Genomic DNA, 18,943 nt, shown 5'->3' on the forward strand with positions numbered 1-18,943 from the left:
GAGTCCCTCTATGTTTTCAAATAATTTAAGCATCCAACGTCCTCTCTTGGCCAGGCACGGTGGCTCACACCTGTAACCCCAGCACTTTGGGAGGCGGAGGCAGGCAGATCACTTGAGTACAGTAGTTCAAGACCAGTTGGCCACCATGGTGAAACCCCGCTTCTACTAAAAATACAAAAGTTAGCCGAACATGGTGGCAGGCACCTGTAGTCCCAGCTACCCAGGAGGCTAAGGCAGGAGAACTGCTGGAATCCGGGGGGCAGAGGTTGCAGTGAGCTGAGATTGCACTATTGCACTACAGCCTGGATGACAGAGTGAGACTCCATTTCAAACAAAAATGAAAACAAAGTCCTCTCTCTACTCTGCTCTTTGCAACCTCCTTGTTTACATAACGTCTGTGTTTCTCCTTCAACTCTTTGGCTAGAATCATGGACATTCTGCCTCAGCAGGTGTCCCACGAACCTTGCTCTGAAAATAACTGGTGACTGGTAGCCAGGATGTTTTTACCATGGGTTTTTGAAAAGCCAACAGATTATTTATGCCAAGGCTGATTTTCCTCTATATCAAAAAAGTGCTGTTTTTAAACCCAGCACAGAGAGAAGCCTTTTCATGCCTCCCCCACACAGTGGACTCTCCGGAGCCTGTTGATACCAAGTCCCAGTGCAGACGGAAAGGACACCTGTCGATATCCTCAGTCCCAGAGGATACCAGCAGCCTCACAGACAGACTGCAGGCCCTGAACTGAGCAGCCACAGGAGCGTGGTCCCTTTCCCCAACCCAAGGCAGCTTCTTGTCCTCACACTGACAAGAACCAGTCACCAGTCTCCAGAACAGAATGGTGTGAAGGAGCACAGATTCTGGGGTCAGAGTGTCCAGGTGTGAAGCATCTTAACTGTGCCCCCCAACCCCTAGCTGTGTAACCTTGGGCAAGTTCTTTAACCTCTGTGTGCCTTAATTTCCCCATATGCAAAATGAGACTAAATTATTGTGAAGGTTTAGTGAGCTCATGAAGATAGAGACCAGCCCCAACCTGGCATGGAGGTGAGTGATCAGGCACATTGGCTCCTGTTCTGTGGTTGAGGAATGATTAAAGAACCAAGCAGAAAATGTTCCAAGTAATGACGTTCTGTGCAGCAACCCCTTGCTATGCTGTGATGGGTCCAGCGCAGTGGAATGGGAAGGAGGAATGATACCTCTACAGTGGGGCTGCTCCCCTGTCCAGGTGCCATTGGGAAGACACACCACGCTGCTGGGCCCAACCAGCCGGAACCCAGGGTTGCAGGTAAAATGGACTTCGTGATCCACTAAGTACTTGCTTCCAAACTTTCTGCCATCCGCAGGGGCGTTCAGAGCCAGGCAGGAAACTGTAAGGAGAGATGGAAGGATTATGAGCTCCTTGTCTGGACCACAGCCCTTAGGTATCACCGAGTTACAGGACTTCCGATCTGTAGTGCCCTCTGTTGCATGCCTGCTGCAGGCTGTGCACTGTGCTGGTCATCCACATGCTGCGTCTCATCAAGTCTTCAAAGCTTTCTTGGGGATGGATGGGTGGTACGATGCCTGCCTAGCAAAAGGTGACGAGACTGGGGCTCAGAGACACTTAGTGCTGTGTGCAGGGCCTCGAAGCATAGGAGAGCCCAGACTGCAAGGATCCACCCCGTCACTGCCACATACTCACCCAAGCCCACTGGGTTTCCTCAGGTCTCCTGAACAGGCCTGGCTCAGCCCTGCTCCAGGCCTGGGATTTTGCTCTTCTCTCTGCCTGGAATGCTCTTTCCTCAGAGCTTTCACAACTGTCTCCTTCTCACTCCCCAGGTTTCCACTCATATGCCACCGCCTCCCGACCTGTTTCCTGGCCACCACACCTAGCCCAGACCTCCCCATGCACGCTCTACACCAGGCGCTCACTCTGCTCTCTTCTCAGCATTTGTAACCATCGGGATTTCCTTATTGACTTGTTTCTTTCCAGATGCGTTGTCAGTCCTCTCTGTCAGAATGCATCTCGCCTATGTTCCTGTGTATTCCCAGCACCAGCCTACTGCCTGGCACAGAGTGAATGCTTGATAAATCATTCTTGAACAAATGAATGAATGAAACCTTATTTATTGCATCTTTATGATGTGCCAGGACCTATATTAGGCACTTGGGCTATATCATGAACAAAACACACAAAACCCAAACCTCAGGAAGCCCACCTTCTAGCAGGGGAGATAATAAGCCATGGCAGAGTGGGGGGCCATGTAGAAGATGAAAGCAGGGAATAGTGCTGGAGATGCCGGAGAGGGGGCACCATTTTGAATACGGTGGTCAGGGCAGGACTCACCAGAACGAGTTGAAGGTGAAGGCATAGCCAGGCGGATGCCTGAGGGCAGAGGGGCAGCTGGCACAAACATCCTGAGGTGGGGGTGTGCCTGGCAGGTCTGAAGAATGTCAAGGGGGCAATAGGGCTGGAGCAGAGGGGATGAGTTGGAAAGTAGTTAGAGATGAGTCAGACAGGCAATAGGAGCAAGAGGGCATAGAGTTACATGGGGCATTGCAAAGAAAAAAGGAGGCCATGCAATTTGTTCTCTGTGTGAGATGGGGCCGCTGGAGGTTTGAGCCCAGGCATGAAGCGGCCTGACTCCCAGCATCATTCCTGCTGTGGTTTGATCATGAAGTGCCCACGCAAGAAGAAGGGGAGGGAAGCTCAGGCTAGGGTAGTAGCTGGACATGAGAGGCACAGTTCCAAACCTGGCTGCTCTGTAATTTCCTGAAGGGCTGACATGGTTGGAGAGAGAGGAAATGAAGCTAGCCTGTCCCTCTTCTTTTTGCAACAGAGCATCATGCATGGGCAATAAGCGGATGCCCAAAGTTGGGATGGCTTGGATTTGGACTCAGTTTACATGGAAATTCAGACCCACTTCTAAAATGCCCTTAAGGTAAATTCCAAGTGTCATTTGCCATCTTAATATTTTAAACAGATGAAAACAGAACTGTTGCTTCAGCTCTGCAGGTCAAAGCAAGTGACAGAGTCACTCAGCATCCCCGATGAGGATGAAGATGCACTGATCAGGGCTACCCTGGACCTGAGGCCAATAAAGAGCATGAGGGGCCTCCTGGTCCAGGAGGGCAACTGGCAGGACATTGTAGCTTTGCCCAAAATCCCACGTGAGCTGGACGCAACCTGGGATCCTTCAAGGAGCATCTATGGCAGCCTGAGCTGGGAGGAGGGAGGTGCCGGACTCTCCAAGGGTGTTCAGGGCCCTTTGGCGATTGGGGAATATCTGCCCATTGCTGCATCACCTTCCTTGAGTAAAGCGCCAAGTTGGGCCCCAGTGGTAATAACCTTGTGAGAAGGACGTGAATGAGAGCTCATATCCTGGGACTCAGCTGCTCCCGGGGTGCTGCCTCATCTCTGAAATAAATTACGTTAAGAGTTCTTTTTAAAACCTAGTACTTTATTGTGTTATAAGGGTTTAAAATGCATTGAGGAAAAATAGTAGGGTCTCTTTGGGGATGAAAAATCTTTAAAAACCTCAACAAAGGAAAACTGCCTGCAACTCACAAATATACCATACCTGAATAGATTGAACAGTATCTGGCACTTAGTAGGTGCTCAACAAATGTGAATGGAGTGGATGAATGGATACAAATTAATTAAAAATCAATTTGTAGTCACATCCCAAATGGGAGCTGAAGGCCCTTCTCCAGTGACAAGAGGAGAACACGTCTTTGGTTGATTCTGCTCATGAGTAGCACATCCTGTGGTGTGTGCAGAGCCACAGTGAAGCTCCCTGCGCCTCTGAGGGAAAGTTTGCATGTAAGGCATGAGATCCACAGTTAAGCAGTCTCAGCAACGTAGGGACATGAATCCACTGAGACTGCTCTGGATGAGTCCTGAAGCTGATCAGTTGTGATGGTGCACCCAGGAAAGAAAGACCAGGAAAATAGGAGGGAGATACTTCATATGGAAGCCAGAAAGGAAGACCAAGAATTCTCCAGAACTAGCAATTATTCTTCCTGACTCCCAACAAATTCCCTAAAAAAAAAAAAAAAAAAACAAGAGGCGGGACACAGGAGCACGTGCCTGTAATCTCAGCACTTTGGGAAGCTGAGGCTGCAGGATCACTTGAGCCTGGGAATTCAAGTTCAAGACCAGCTTGGGCAACATAGTGAGGCCCCATCTTTACAAAAATTTTTTAAATCAGGCAGGTGCGGTGGTGTGTACCTGTAGTCCTAGCTACTTAGGAGGCTGAGGTGAGAGGATCACTTGAGCCTGGGAGGCTGCAGTCAACTAGGATCATCCACTGCATTCCAGCCTGGGTGACAGAGTGAGACCTTGTCTCGCTTTAAAAAAGCAATAAGATGATTTTTCCACTATGTGCCATTTGATCTGGACAAGTGTCTGGTCTTCCTCCAGGTGCAGGCCCAACCCCCATGCCACCCTGAAAAGGAATTCTGACAGCTGCCTGTCCTCTGCAGGGCTGTCAAAGGATCAGCCTCTGTGCACATAAAGTACCCAGCACGGTTTCCCCCACAGACTTAGAGATACAATACATGATGGCAATTTTTTAAAAAGAGAATTTGCCACTTTTAAAAATATTGTACATTTCAGAGATGAAAGCCCCTGAATCTTGGAAAGGAGGATGAATAATGTAATAATAGCTGCCTTTCCATCTGTCTAGTGAGCAGGGGCCTCTCACATGGACAGGGGAATTGTATAACATTCCCTGTGGGCTCCACTGAAACCCCCCCCCTGGGAGCTCTGACCCCATGAAAGCAAGGAAGGTTTTGTGGAGTCAAGCCTTTAGCAGAAAAAAAAAAAATCACTAGATCAGGGACCTCTGACTGCTAACTCACTTGTCTTGGCCTCAGTTTCCCCATATGGAGCAGGAAGGAATGACACCCTGCCTGCCCCGTGGAGTTTGGGTGTGTGGAGCCCCAGTGAGGGCTTGGGCCTCATGGTGCCTTGGAAAGTGTGAGGCTTGGCTGGTAGTTATTTCTGCAGCTGTGGAGCCAAGGAAAACAGGAACAGACTCAGTGCTGTTGAGAACTGGATTTGCCACCAACATCTCTGAGAAGGTAGGAAATCCAATGCCTTCCCCAGGAAACTTCAACTCACTCAACAAAGACAGCCCTTGATAAATGTGTCTGCAGTGAGTAAATGATGTCAGATATTCCACAGGCTCCTGACTTTGAATGAACATGATGACTGTCCCCTGTCCCCCAGAACTCTGAGAAGAGACCAGAGGAAAACCAGCTGCCCATCTCAGTGCCTTGGCAGTGTGAAAGCTGTAACACGACAAGCAGGAAATAGTGCTGCTGTGTCTGTCAGAATCCTGCCCTCAGGGGATGGAGTCTGGGGTGCCCGCTGTAGCCTCACCAGACAAGTGGAGCTTGTCCTCAGTGGCCCTTCTCTCCCAACCGCCCTGGTACTAACAGGGACTCCCTGGAGGATGCACTTTCATGCCTGAAGAACTGGAGCCCACCCTGTTCATGAACTGGAACCAGTGTATCACACTGGTGTGGGCTGGGTGTGTGTGTGTGTGTATGTGTGTGTGTGTGTCCATGCATACGCTCAAAGTGTGGGGGAATTCTGTGCTTCCCAGTCTTAAGTTCATAACTCTGCTATGAACTTAAAACTGCTTTAAAAAACTATATTAAACTAAAATGAAAAATGAAAACAAAACCAAAACTGGATCCAACTTGTGGATGGGGAAGGGAAAAGCAGTGTGTGATCTAGAAGTGGCGCCTTGCGACAGTCCGGTCAATATGAAGATATGATAGAATGAAAAGGCTTAAGAGAAAATGCAGTGACATTCAGACCTCAGGAGAAGAAAGAGGGCAGCTGCCTTTCTAATGCACTCACCCCACCCCCACTGCCACCAACCAGGGTTAAAAATGGGCCACAGATGGAAGATGGAAGTGAGGGGGAATGGGTGAGGCATGGCACAGGGGCTTCCCACTGGGAGCATCTAGGGACAAGTGCTTGAGTGCTGCCCTGCCACCCCCTCAGTGCTGACGTGGGGACCCACCTGGAGGGGCATCTGGGGCCACCCTGCTCACAGAGTTCTGCAGCGCAGCCAGCCGGCTCTTCATGTGGCGGATGCCCTCGGCGAAGCGCGTCTCCTGGCCCTTCAGCAGCTGCTGCAGCTGGCGGATGGCCGAGATGAGCTGCTGTTTGTTGAGACAGTTCTGTGAAGAGAAGACATCACCACCACCACCCATTGAGACAGGGTCAGTCCCACATGCTCGTCTGAGCTTCCCAAACCATCCAAGCTACAGGGTCCAAACTGCATTTGAGGCTCACTAAACACAATGTGAAAGTGACCTGCAGCTGGACAGACCCAAGCACATGTATGGTAGCCCCAGTTCACCCCTTGACAAAAACAAAATGCAGGCAGGACAGACGACTCTAAATCACTGGGTAGATGAACAGTTATTTGAACCCAAAGAGCCTTGTAATCACTACGCTGTCACTCCAACAGAGACTCTCTAATTCTTCACTCTAAGTTAATGCTCTGAAACCTGGGCCTTGGCAAACATTTTCTTTCTGTTACTCTTAGACATTTTAAAAGCGAAGGGCCAATAATACATGTAAAACAGGCAAAACAAGAATGCCCAATGGTTCCTATACTTTAAAGACATATAGCAGGGAAAATAAGAAAAAAACTAACTAGAGCTGAAGAGGCATTCAATACAAGTCAATGTTTCATTCTGATTTTTTTAAGGCATAGAAAGACAGAAAATGGAGTGTCATGGTTATCATGGCAAAGATTGCCTGACATAAAGCAGCACCCAGCATCATACTTTTTGTTTGCTTGTTTCAACAACAGAAACTTATTTCCGCACAGCTCTGGAGGCTAGGAGTCCAAGATCAAGGCAGTGGCAGTGTTAGTTTCTAGTGAGGTCTCCCCTGGATGGCAGATGGCCACTCTCCTGAGGTGCCAGCATTCTACTTAATGCAAAAAATCTCAAGGCTTCCTGGCTGGGTGTGCGGTGGCTCATGCCTGTAATCCCAGCACTTTGGGTGGTCAAGGTGGGTGGATTGCTTGAGCCCAGGAGTTTGAGACCAAACTATGGAATATGGTGAGACCTCATCTTTATAAAAAATTTAACGATTCAGCTTGGTGCAGTGGTTCACGCCTGTAATCATAGCACTTTGGAAGGCTGAGGGGAGTGAATCACGTGAGGTCAGAAGTTCAAAAACCAGCCTGGCCAACGTGGTGAAACCCAGCCTCTACTAAAAATATTTTTTAAATTAGCTGGGCCTGGTGACAGATGCCTGTGATCCCAGTTACTCGGGAGGCTGAGGCAGGAGAATGCTTGAATCTGGGAGGTGGGGATTGCACCATTACACTCGAGCCTGGGCAACAGAGTGAGATTCTGTCTCAAAAATAAATAAAATTAAATAATTAAAAACAAAAAAAATTAGCTGAGCCCAGTGGTACATGCCTATAGTTCCAGCTCCTTGGAAGGCTGAGGTGGGAGAATTGCGTGAGCCTGGGAGGGAGGTTGCAGAGAGCTGCAATCACATCACTGCACTCCAGCCTGGAGAACAGTGAGACCCTATCTCAAAACAACAACAACAAAACCAAACTAGGTATTTCCAACCTCAGTTGCCTTTAAGAACCAGGATAGGGCCAGGCATGGTGGCTCATGCCTGTAAACCTAGCACTTTGGGAGGCTGAGGCTGTCGGATAACAAGGTCAAGAGATTGAGACCATCCTGACCAACATGGTAAAACCCTGTCTCTACTAAAATACAAAAAATTAGCTGGGCGTGGTGGCGTGTGCCTGTAGTCCCAGCTACTTGGGAGGCTGAGGCGGGAGGATCACTTGAACCCTGGAGGTGGAGGTTGCAGTGAGCCGAGATCACACTACTACACTCCATCCTGGCTGCAGAGTGAAACTCCGTCCCCCCACCCAAAAAAAAAAAAAAAGAACCAGGACAGGTTGGGTGTAGTGGCTCATGGGTGTAATCCTAGCACTTTTGGGATTACTTGCATCTAGGAGTTTGAGACCAACCTGGGCAACAGACTGAGTCCCCATCTCTGCAAAAAATAAAAAATTAGGCATGGTGGCACATGCCTGTAGGCGGGAAGACCACTTGACCTGGGAGGTCGAGGCTGCAGTGAGTCATGATTCTACCACTGCTCTCAGCTTTGGTGATAGAGCGAGACCCTGCCTCAACAAAAATTAATTACCTAATTGAGAAAAAGAACCAGGACATGAAAAATAGTAAAGAAGGGGTGAATCAAGTGGGGAGTGATGGGACCTCAGCCTTGTGGAGCAATGGCCTCTACTAAGGCCATTCCCAGTCACTGGGGGCTGTGTGTTACCACAGCACAGCCTGGGCTCTGTTGCCTGCACAGGAGATGAGAGATACATCAGTACAATGAGTATGGTTATCTTTAGAGATACACTTACGGACTATGTTTTCATTTAATTTAATTGAATTTTTTTTTTTTAGATGGAGTCTCACTCTGTCACCCAGGCCGGAGTGCAATGGCACAATCTTGGCTCACTGCAACCTCCACCTCCTGGGTTCAAGAGATTCTCATGCCTCCGCCTCCGTAGTAGCTGGGATTACAGGTACCTGCCACCATGCCCTGCTAATCTTTATGTTTTTAGTAGAGACAGTTTTTCACCATGTTGGCCACGCTCGTCTTGAACTCCTGACCTCAGGTGATCTGCCCACGTCAGCCTCCCAAAGTCCTGGGATTATAGGTGTGAGCCACTGCCCTTGGCCTTAATTTCATTTTTTATACTTAATTTTTTTTTCTACTGAGTATTGGTTTTACAGTTTTTAAAAACTGTCTAAAAGACGGTGGGGCAGTAAAGTGGCAGGGAAGCGTGTGGCCCCCACAGCCTGCGCGGCTTCCAACAAAGCACCACCACCTCAGTGGGAAAGGAGCCACTGTCGCTCTCCCGGGGTGGCTGCCAGGCCTCTGCCCGTGGAGAGTTCACCAAACAATGACTCACTGGCTAGATTGAATGAATGCTTTTGACAAAGTTGAATCCCCAGTTGCCCCTGGAACTCGTTAATCCACGGGGGCTCCTGGGCCTCCACCATACCCAGGGCCTGACGAGGTACAGCCCCAAAGGCAATTGCTCGGAAGAGAAGTTTGGTTTGTTTTCCTTCCTCCTCCCCCATTGTGGCTCCTCCCATGCAGGTCCTGGGGCACTCGGGAGTGACCTCCTGCAATCCTCTACCTGCCCAGCACCTCGAGGCCCTCCCACCCAAATCTGATTTCCTACACCCATGTCTCCTTCCTTAAAAAAGGTGGGGGGCTCTGCTTTTATAGTTGACTTCATGGTTTATATGTCAATTACATTTGCGTACTTCGGTCCACAAAGAGCTTCTTCGCTATAGAAAAGAACAGTTCGGCTACTGGCTGGCAGCAACCCTGTGGAGGAGTGGGGCTTGTCTCCATTTCATAGAGAAAGATCTGGAGACTGAAAGTCAAACAACTTGCCCCAAATCATGGGGCTTAGGAGCAGTAGAGCCAGGCTGGGAACTTTGATTCCCACCCAGCTCCCCCAGCCACCCCAATGGACAGGCTCCTTTGTTCTCACAGGCTCCTGTGTGGTGAATGATCTTATTGATGAATTTGCGCTAAAGATTGATAGGACTGAGCCCAAATGTCCCACAGTAGATTTCTAACTCCCGTGCAAAGTTTAGCTTGGGTGCCTGGGAAGTGGGGGCAGGAAGCCTGGAGGGAAGGTGGAGGAGGCGTCCTTGCCCACTGCAAGCCAGGTAAGCAGCTGCCTCCCACAATACAAGCTGGCCAGGCCCTGACAGCTGAAAGAGGGCTCACGGAGCTGCAGCTGCCCTGGGTACATGGAGGGCTCAGTTGTGAAGCCAGGAGAAATCTGTGCCCAGGGCTGTGCTGGGAAGGACAAGCATCATGCCAAAAACCTGGGGTGGTGGCCTGGGGCTCCAGGAAATAAAGGAAGCAGGGGAGTGTGTGTGTGTGTGGAGGGACAGAGGCTCGTTTTCTATTTGGCTGCTGGGCAGCCATGTCTTTCTAACCTCAGTGCTGCTAGCTCTGGGCACAACTGCCTTCTGCTTCCAGTGACACTTCCTGCTCCGTGGGCACCTGGCACCAGCTTTCTCCCTGGTGCTCACTGGAGGTGATGTGCTCAGCTTACCAGTTGCCACTGAAAAACCTTACACATCCTTGAGACCTAGCAAACCAAGGCTGCATCTCCATCCCAGGCGGGGAGGGAGATGGAAAGGCTGCAGGCTGACTTGCCAAGGCTCTGGCCCATCCCAGCCTCCAACCTCTCTGGAGGGAGGCTAATGAAACAGAGTGTGGTAGAAGGAAGCTCCTTGGTGCTCTTGGCAAGCCAGCATGCCAGGGTGGGGACAGGGAACCCGGGAAGCAGAGGGTATCCGTACCTTTGACCTGAGATTTAAGGATCTGAGCTTCAGCTGCTCCTAACAGGACAGGCCCTGGATCCCAAACTGCTAGATTTGGGGCACAAAATCATGGCCCTCATGCTCACCTGTCACCTGAATTGGCACAGGCACAGGCATCACCGAGCTTCTTTGCAAAGCTAGGTAATGAAGCTGTAATATTTACATACCAAGACAAGCACCCACGAGGCCCGCATTATGGGGACAAATGAGGTCATGCAAGGGGCCTGAGACCCCAGTGCCTCCCTTTTCCAAAGTGAGAAAGCTTTATCATTTTGCTTGATCATGAAAAGAAAGCATAATCTCTGCAAAACAATTCAAAATACAGAAAAATGCATTCAAGCAAAGAACAAGTCCCACAACCAGAGACAATTGCTGTGAACTTTTCACTGGGTTTCAAGTCTTGAGTTAGACACAGGTGGTCACTTGCACAGACGTCATCACGCAAGCCCACGGGACGCAGGTTCTACATCAGCTCCTTCTCCTCAACACTGGCTGTGGCACCATTTTCATGTGAACAAGCAGAGCAGCCTGTCTCTGCATCTCAATTCTGCTTCTGTTTCTCAGTGTGGTCTTTTCAGTCTGGGCAGGGGACTCCTTGCCCACAGCCCCAGTTCTCTGCCATTCCCCTCCCATACCTATCACCCTCTCCTGCTCTGAGCCAAGAGTCGCCCTTCATGGGAGCAGGTCATTTCCTTCTATGCACATGTGGCCCTTGACCTGAGAGCAAGCTGAGGGTGCTGTGAGGATCTATGGATGGACAGGAAGCCGGCCGGACCCTCAGGGACTGTCCACCTGCTGTTCAGTGAAGGGCTGGCTTTCGGCAGGGCTTTCCCAACTCAGGGTTCCAGGTCCCTGCTATGAAAAGCAACCCCAGGCTCCACACAACCCTCCAGAGTTGACCTCCCGCTCACCAAGATGGAACTGGGTGAAGGTCAGATCCAGACAGGGCAGCAAGGCCCCCACACACCAGGAAGGAAAGAGCATGTTCCAGAGGCTGTGTTTTGGGCCCTCACTTCCCCAGGCCTCTTCCAGGGCTCTTGAGGGGCCCCCGTTTTAAATCTTTTTCTTAGAGAGATCCCCTCAAATGGTGTAAATTTCCAACCCTTCAAAACGGGTCTCCATCCCCAGCTTATACCATTGACAATAAACAATGACAAATAGTTTCCATTTCTTTGAATTAATAACTTATTTGAAATGAAACCAACAAGAGACATTCAGCAAAACTCTTCCATCTTTGAGGAGAAAAATATCAAGGTTTACCGTTTCTGTTATGATACTCTTTAAAGGGGTGAGTACTTCATCTAACTTGACACCAATGCAATGTTTGCAGAGAGGATGAGAACCAGAGAAGGAACAACAGATGTCACCCCATCCAGGTTTTCCCAAGCTGGGGTAGAGGTGGCATGGATGGTTCTGGAAGACGCAGGCCAGTGCTGAGAGCTGGGCGAGGAGAGGAGCTGGTTTTAAGGCTCTTGGGAGCACATAGGCCCCCGGAACACTCCATCCAACCCTGCCCACCTCCGGGAATTCCTGTCCATCTCCCGGAATTCCTGTCCATCTCCCCTCCAGGCTTTTCTCTCACAGTGTTTACTCCAGAGGGGTCACGGAAGATTCCTCAGAGATCACAAGGATTCCTTCCTCTGAGAACCAACCACCACCCTGGGACGGCTGAGCCTTCAGAGACATTTCATGACCCCAGACCCCACCTTTTTGTCCAGGGGTAGACAAAGCCAAAAATGGGTGTGTGTCCCCTGGCTAACCCAGTCCCCTGTCTGAACCCAACAGGCCTGACTCTTCCCATGCTATCCAGTCCCCCATGCTGTTTAGGCACATCGAGATCCTGCTCTCAAGGCATGAAAGGGCATGGAGAAGCTCCAGGGGTATGTACAGGAACATGGGGACTGGTCCGTGGGGCCTCTGTTCTCCTGTGACCTGGCTCAATGGTCCTCCTCACAGTGACAGTCTTGGCACAACGACACCTTTTGAGAGCCTCCTTGGTGACAATAGAGCCCTGAGACCTCTGATGGCCACAGATGACCCCTAGACTTGGAGGGGCCGTCTCCCATGCTGGTTTCTCCCAAGCCACAGCTATGTGTCATGTCAGCATTTTGTTAATGGGAACACAGATGTTTTGATGCCTTAGGTCTCTGAAAGGATCAAGCAACTTGCCAAATGTGTGCCTGCTGGCCAAGGCTCGGAGCCTTCAGCGTCTGAGTCATGTTCAATTTGTGAATGTGTTTTCTCCAGAACTTACTTTTATTTTCAACCGAGTCGGAGGCGGGTTATAAATCCTCAACTACTCTTCATGCCAGGGACCTCTACTCAGCCCACATATACGAAGAGAGAAAGTGGGCGCTTCTGGGGAAAGTGAGAGAATTTCACTTGAGGAGTTGTCTAAGGCCTTTGGATTAGTCAGAGCTCTCTACAGAAGCAGAAGCAATAGGAAAGAGATGTATATTATGTATACACACACATGCACATGTATACATATGTAATCCTGTCATATATACAAAATACTTATTAATATATGGAGAGAGAAAGAGATTTTTAAGGAACTGTCACGCCGTTGTCGGGGCTGGCAAGTCCAACCTTCGCAGGGCAGGAGCAGGCTGGAGACCTAGGGCCAATTGCAGGTGATGCTGCAGCTTGGAGCCAAAGGCAGAAGGCGGGCAGAACTCCCTCCTCGGGGACCTCAGTCTTTGGCATGAGGACCACCTATATTAGGAGGCAAATCTGCATTTCTCAAAGGCTGCTGATTTAAATGCTAGTCGTATCTAAACAATCCCTTCCCAGCAACATCTGAACTGGTGCTTGAGCAAATATCTGGAAACCATGTCTTAGCTAAACTGAGACATACAATTAACCACCCAGCTCTCCAGTTGGAGCCTCCCTTTGGGGCTCTGCATCCAAGGATGCTCAGGGTACCTTGAGTTTGCACACTGTTGGCTGCCTGTAATTTACATTTACACTCCAAGCCCCATTCTGGTCTGGTTTTCAAAACAGTCACGGGAGCGATGACAACAGCAGGCGCCAAGAGCCGGCACTGCAGACAAACTTCACACAGGAACCGTGACAGGCCAGTATGCGGCACCATTACGACACCCACTTGACAGGGGCGGAAGCTGTGTAAGTCCCTGAGCCACGGTGGCCTCTCCAGGATTTAAACCCCAGTGTGCCTTCTCCAGCCCCCTGGTGTGGCAAGATAGCTGGACTCACCTTAGAGAGGGATGCACGGAGAACTGTCGTGGTCCTGCCTCCTTCATCCTCTCACTTTACAGCACCCCCTTAAAAGCTTTGGTGTCCACCTTTGGTCACCCTCCCAGCCACCTCTCCCCTGGCCCCTTGGCATTCTTGAGGACAGAAAACAAATTTTAGACAACTTGGGATCCTCAACGCTGAGAACAGGGTCTGAGTGTACACTAGATGCTCATTTCAATGAACAAACAAATGAATAAGTGAATGAGGGTGAAGGAATGAAGTAAGTATGAACCAAAGACAATCTCTTGCTCATCTTACCACCCAAACCTACCTTCCCCATTTCACCTGCTTGCTGCCCAGCTAACCTTTGTCCAGATGCCACCTGCATCTGTGGACTCGTTTGTGCCTTTCACAGCCTCAGTGTTATCTTCAGCAAGTCTCTGAGGGCCCAGTGCCCAAGCCAGGCAGGGAGGTTGGGGTCCACACACATGGATCCAGTAGCTGCAATCCCCTCCTAGATACACAGCTTGGTACATGAACCTTCTCCTCACATCCCGCAGCCTGAAGGCCTCCTACCAGCAAAAATGGCAGCACATTTAGCCTATTTCTATTTGGGACTTAACACAATAGGAATTCAGAAGGAGAGACAAAGTTTAGTAGATAAAAAGGAATCAAAGAAGGCAGCAATGAAAAACTAATACATTCTGTCAGCTCCATGGTGAAGTGTTTCCCTTTATTCTCAGGGGCAAGGAGACTTTTTGTGGGGTTTAGGCAGGGGCGTGATGCAGTCTGGCCTCTGACCTCTGTCTCTGGGAAATACAGATTTTATGAAAGCAAGTGAGGATGCAGGGAGGGGAGGTGGGGCAGGACCGCTGTGGTGCAGGAGAGGATAATTTCTGTTGCCCCATTCCCGACCCACTCAGAAACACTTGGGATTTTCCCCTAAGAGAGAATAGGAAAATCTGAAAACACAACCCACTTTTCATTTAGTCTTCACCACCATCTAGGTTAGTTACTCCAAGAATAAAGACTCCAAGGCTCAGGACCCAGGCAACATGCCCAGGCACACAGCTGTCATTTGATCCTTCCCCTTCCCATTTGCCCATGCCGCCTGTGGGAGCCAGGCCCTCTCACCGCAGACCTCCACAAGCGACTTCCACCTTGGGGCCTTTGCAATGGCTGGGTCCTTTACCCAGGGAATCTGCCCCCAGGTCCTCTAGAGTTGAGCCTCTAGAGCTGTCTTTCCACTTTGACTCAGACGTTCCCTCCATAGACAGCTGCTACCTGCTTGCTTAACCTGGAGTAGGCTCGCGGCCACCCTCCAAGGCAGCACCCTGCTCAGGCGGTCGTTAGCCCTCTGATACTTTTCTAATTTGTCTGGTTTTCCTCTTCATGCTTGGTGAGCTAAGTGGCAGTGGGGACTGTGTCAGCCGCATCTTTCTTTCTCCTGTCATGTATTGAGCTTTTGTTATAGACCCGGGCTTTGAATATAATTCATTTCTTCAACTATGACCCCACGAGATGGGAATGTCTGTTATCTCTGCTGTTCAGAGGAAGAAACCGATTCACAAGGGGCAGGAACTTGGCCCAGATCAGTCAACCAGAAAGGATCTGAGCCAAGACCGAGCCAGGCCTAGGAGTCTTCACCACCTGCTGCGCTGCCTCAGGCCCTACCGCCTCCCAGAACAGTGTCTTTCCCATGCTGGCCTCTGAGGACATAGTTGTGGGATGAGCACATTATCTTACTAGTTAGATTCTTTTTGTCATGCAGAGAAAAGGCCAAATTGCAGGAGCACTGAGGTGATGCTAACATGTTTGTATGTTTTTACACTACAGTCTGATGCCTCTCTGGATGCTTTTTTTTTTTTTTTTTTTTTTTTTTTTGCTTCTGATACTGCAGAGACCCCTATCTTGGAGCTCAGTGGTCCTCTCTCTTGGTTCAAATCAACCCAGGTTTCATCTGATGCTCTCAGCTCCCCAAGGGCAGGTGAGGCTTTCTGGGCAATGCAACCAGTTGCTGGTCTTGCTCTCTGACCCCAGCCCTTCTTCAGAGATGGGGTGAACATGGGGAAGGGCTGGTCCAGGGCTCACAGCACCCTCCCCTTCCATCCAAGGTCCAGAGGCAACTGATCTCTAGCAGAAAGGAAAATGTCTCAGATAGTGGCCAACCAAATGGCAAGAGCGGGGCCCAGGATGGCCTGGGGACTTTCCAATTCCCTCCCAGTCACCATGAACATCTCCCATGCCTCTGATCATGTCTTAATCTTAGTACTTAGGACTTAGGAACCCAGCCCCACACTGAGTTCCTTGGGTCTCACTTCCCGCCGAGGCTGCCTCCTTTGAGAGATTCTGGTGCCCAGAGAGGCACATATTTTCCTATACATAGGAGGGGAGATGATTACTTCCTTGAGATACACATTTTACTTACTCAAGTTACAAATCATACTTGAGACTTGTACAGATGGATGGGTTTGGGTCCAGTCAAATGATGGGTGCTTATGTTTTCTTTAATGAAAATGTGTGTCATGTCCTTATTTTAGGTTTCAGGCAGTTACTGAAGAGCATGGAAGGTGCTGGCAGGGAGTTTGAAAGGATAAAGAAAGTTCAACCCACTCCGAGAGTCTTCCCTGGAGCCCCAGGGCTCAGGTACAAACCTTTGCCTCTATGGGTCAGGGGAGAGTGGCCAGCACAGTCAGACCTCTGTCAACAGCTGTGCCCCAACAATGGATACTGCTCCTGGCACAGCTGGCTGAGAGGCAGGTCTGAGGCAGCACATGGAGGGAAGGATGGTGCCCAAAGGGAAGGGAAGCAGCTTGAAAGGCATCTGGCTTGGTCTGCCTGGAATCAAGTCTAGTGCCAAATAGGAGTCCCCAGGGTGAGCAGACCTGGGAGGACATCTGTTCCTGATGGAAAGACTCCAGGCTAGCCCAAGAAACCACTGAACTGGCTGGCTATGTCTCCTTTCCCAGTGGGCCATGGTGTGGACCAAGCCCCTAACACTCGCTGCCCAATGCCCCCAGGGCCAGAAATGACCCCAAGGGAGCAAGGGGGCTTCCATTCTCCTCTGCAATCAGGGCTGCCCTTGACAGGACATATTCCTGAATGTGCCAGGGAGAAGTGGAGTTTGCTAGAGAAAGCAGAAGATGCCAGAAGGACCTTCCTGTCACCACCCTGCCCTGATTCCACCCATTTGTCTAAACACAGGTGCCTTGGTGAGTAAGTCTCTGGGTCACCATGATGGAAGACTTGCAAAAATAACCCCAGATATTCCTCCCTGTGCCAACACCATATGCAAGGAGACTCTGCTCTCTTCTCATCAAGAAGTAAGTCTGTTTTCCTACCTTACATATCTGGGCTGGCCTTGTGGCTTGCTTTGGCCAACAGGATGCAGTAGAAGTCGTGTTCCAGTTCCAAGGCTGGGTCTCAAGAAGCCTGTGAGCTTCTGCTCAGTCTTGGTGCTCTGCTACCACCACCACCACCACCACCACAACCACAACCATGAGAAAAGCCCCAGCTAACCTCCTGGAGGATGAGAGGCCTTATGGAGCAGAGACCGCATGCACCAGATGAGCTGCCCTAGACCAACTATCCCCAGCTAGCTTGGCAGCTGACCACGACAAACCAGCAAGCCCAGTCCAGATGAGCTGAGCCTGGCCCTGATGAGCACATCAGCCCAGCTGAGCCCAGGTCAAATTGCTACCCTGGTCTGCCAACTTCAGATCCATAGCTGCTCTCTTAAAACCAAAGCAGGACTGTCTGTTTTATTCCCAGTGCTGGGCCATTGTAGACACCAAATACCTGTTTTATGAAATACCTCATTTTAGATAGAGGTATTTATTTCAGATCAATAGATCTGAGTGATTCACAAGCCCCTGCTGTTTCAGCTCATCTTCATGTATTAGTATTAAAATCTCTACTTCAGGGTTAGTGAACACTCCTGGTGCTAGGACAAGGCAGACAGTCCTGTCAATCCTGGTGTCCTTTCATGCCAAGCTCTGGAGTGACTGACAAGACATCTCAACGTGGACTCAAGGCAGTCCCAGGCAATCCATCTGAATAGGCAGCTAAATTCACACTGATGGGCTGACTTCACAGGCCATCCTAGGCCAGAAAGGAGCAAGCTTTTGTTTTCATTTTTCCACCCTTCAGCTAATTTTTTTTCCTCAGACCAAGAAATCAGTCTCAAGTCCTGCTCCAGCGCGAGGCCTTGGTTTTCTCTAGGAAGTCAGTGGGGAGGAGCGCTGGCGGGCAGTGAGTAGGAGAGAGCACGGTCAGCTTTCCTACTCTGGCCTTGCTCCCAACTGTAGAATTCAGCCACCACTTTCTTGGCCACAACAGCTCTCCCACCTACGACCTGGGATCATGATGCTACTGTTGGCTGCTTTAAAGTTTCCGCATAGAAAAAGTGTGATATCTACTGTAGGCAAGTGATTTGACAAACCCAGCAATAATGAGTTAAAAATCATTTTCCTAAGGATGTGTTTAAAAAAATAAGGGAGTAAGCCAAAGAAAGAGGAAGACATGTGATCTTAAAAACATAGACTCCAGCTCAGGGTAGCAGGGAGGCTCTCTCCCAAAGCCCCTGTGTAGCCACAGGGCCACGAGCCCAGGGAGGACAGCAAGGCAGGAGCCGAAGGCAGGGAGGCCTGGGGAGTCTGGGCTCTAGGGACAAGCGGCCCTGGCAGAACACTGACTGGGAAGGAGATCCTGGAAACTGTGCCTGTGTAGACGGCAGACTGGGGCAAAAGGGAATAAACTCTAGGAAAATTAAAAAGTTACACAAGAAAGGAAATTAATCATGAGATTATTTGGCTCTGTGGTGGATTATGGAACAAAGTATTCATCCGTCATTACAGGAGACCAATTGTGTAGAAATGCGGAGTGGTCCCCGGGGGATTTAGAAGTAGTTGCCTTGAGAGAGAGAGAGAGAGGTGCCATGGACCAATTTCTTGAAAGATACAAACCACCCAAACTCACCCCAGGGAAGAAAAATTGCTAACCTAAATAGCTCTGTATGTAAGAAATTGAATTCATACTTAAAACTTTCCAGAAGTCTCCAGGCCCACATGGTTTCATTGGTAAGTTCTACCAGACATTTCAAGAACTGGCACCAATTCTACACCGTCTCTTCCAGAAGACAGAAAATCCACCTTATTAACAGACTAGGGAAAAACCACAGGACCATATCAAGTGAAGCAGAAAAAAAGCACGTGAAAACATTTGACATCCCTTCATAATAAATATCGTATCAAACTAGAGCAAGAAGGAAACCTTAGCCAGACAAACAACAGCTCCAAAAAACCTACAGCCAGAACCAAACTTAATGTTGAAGAATTAAATG

The 18,943-nt window shown here is 49.7% G+C and overlaps 1 protein-coding gene across 5 annotated transcripts in view; it reads right to left on the minus strand.

Annotated features, from left to right (window-relative positions):
* Positions 1-18,943, minus strand: part of FBLN7 (fibulin 7) — a 92,354-nt gene that overhangs the window by 65,826 nt on the left and 7,585 nt on the right. For 4 of the 5 annotated variants that reach the window (XR_013526388.1, XM_078348931.1, XM_035271969.3 and 1 more), the window contains exons 2-3: positions 6,015-6,174; positions 1,194-1,364 (exon numbers count right to left, since the gene is read on the minus strand). Coding sequence is in view for 4 of the 5 variants with exons in the window: in XM_078348931.1 (XP_078205057.1) it covers positions 1,194-1,364; positions 6,015-6,174 (331 nt within the window). In the remaining variant the exon portion in view is untranslated. The remainder of the gene's footprint in view (positions 1-1,193; positions 1,365-6,014; positions 6,175-18,943) is intronic. The other variant, XM_035271971.3, reaches the window with a different exon arrangement.

Source organism: Callithrix jacchus, chromosome 14 (assembly GCF_049354715.1).
Source record: "Callithrix jacchus isolate 240 chromosome 14, calJac240_pri, whole genome shotgun sequence".
Classification (NCBI taxonomy): domain Eukaryota; kingdom Metazoa; phylum Chordata; class Mammalia; order Primates; family Cebidae; genus Callithrix; species Callithrix jacchus.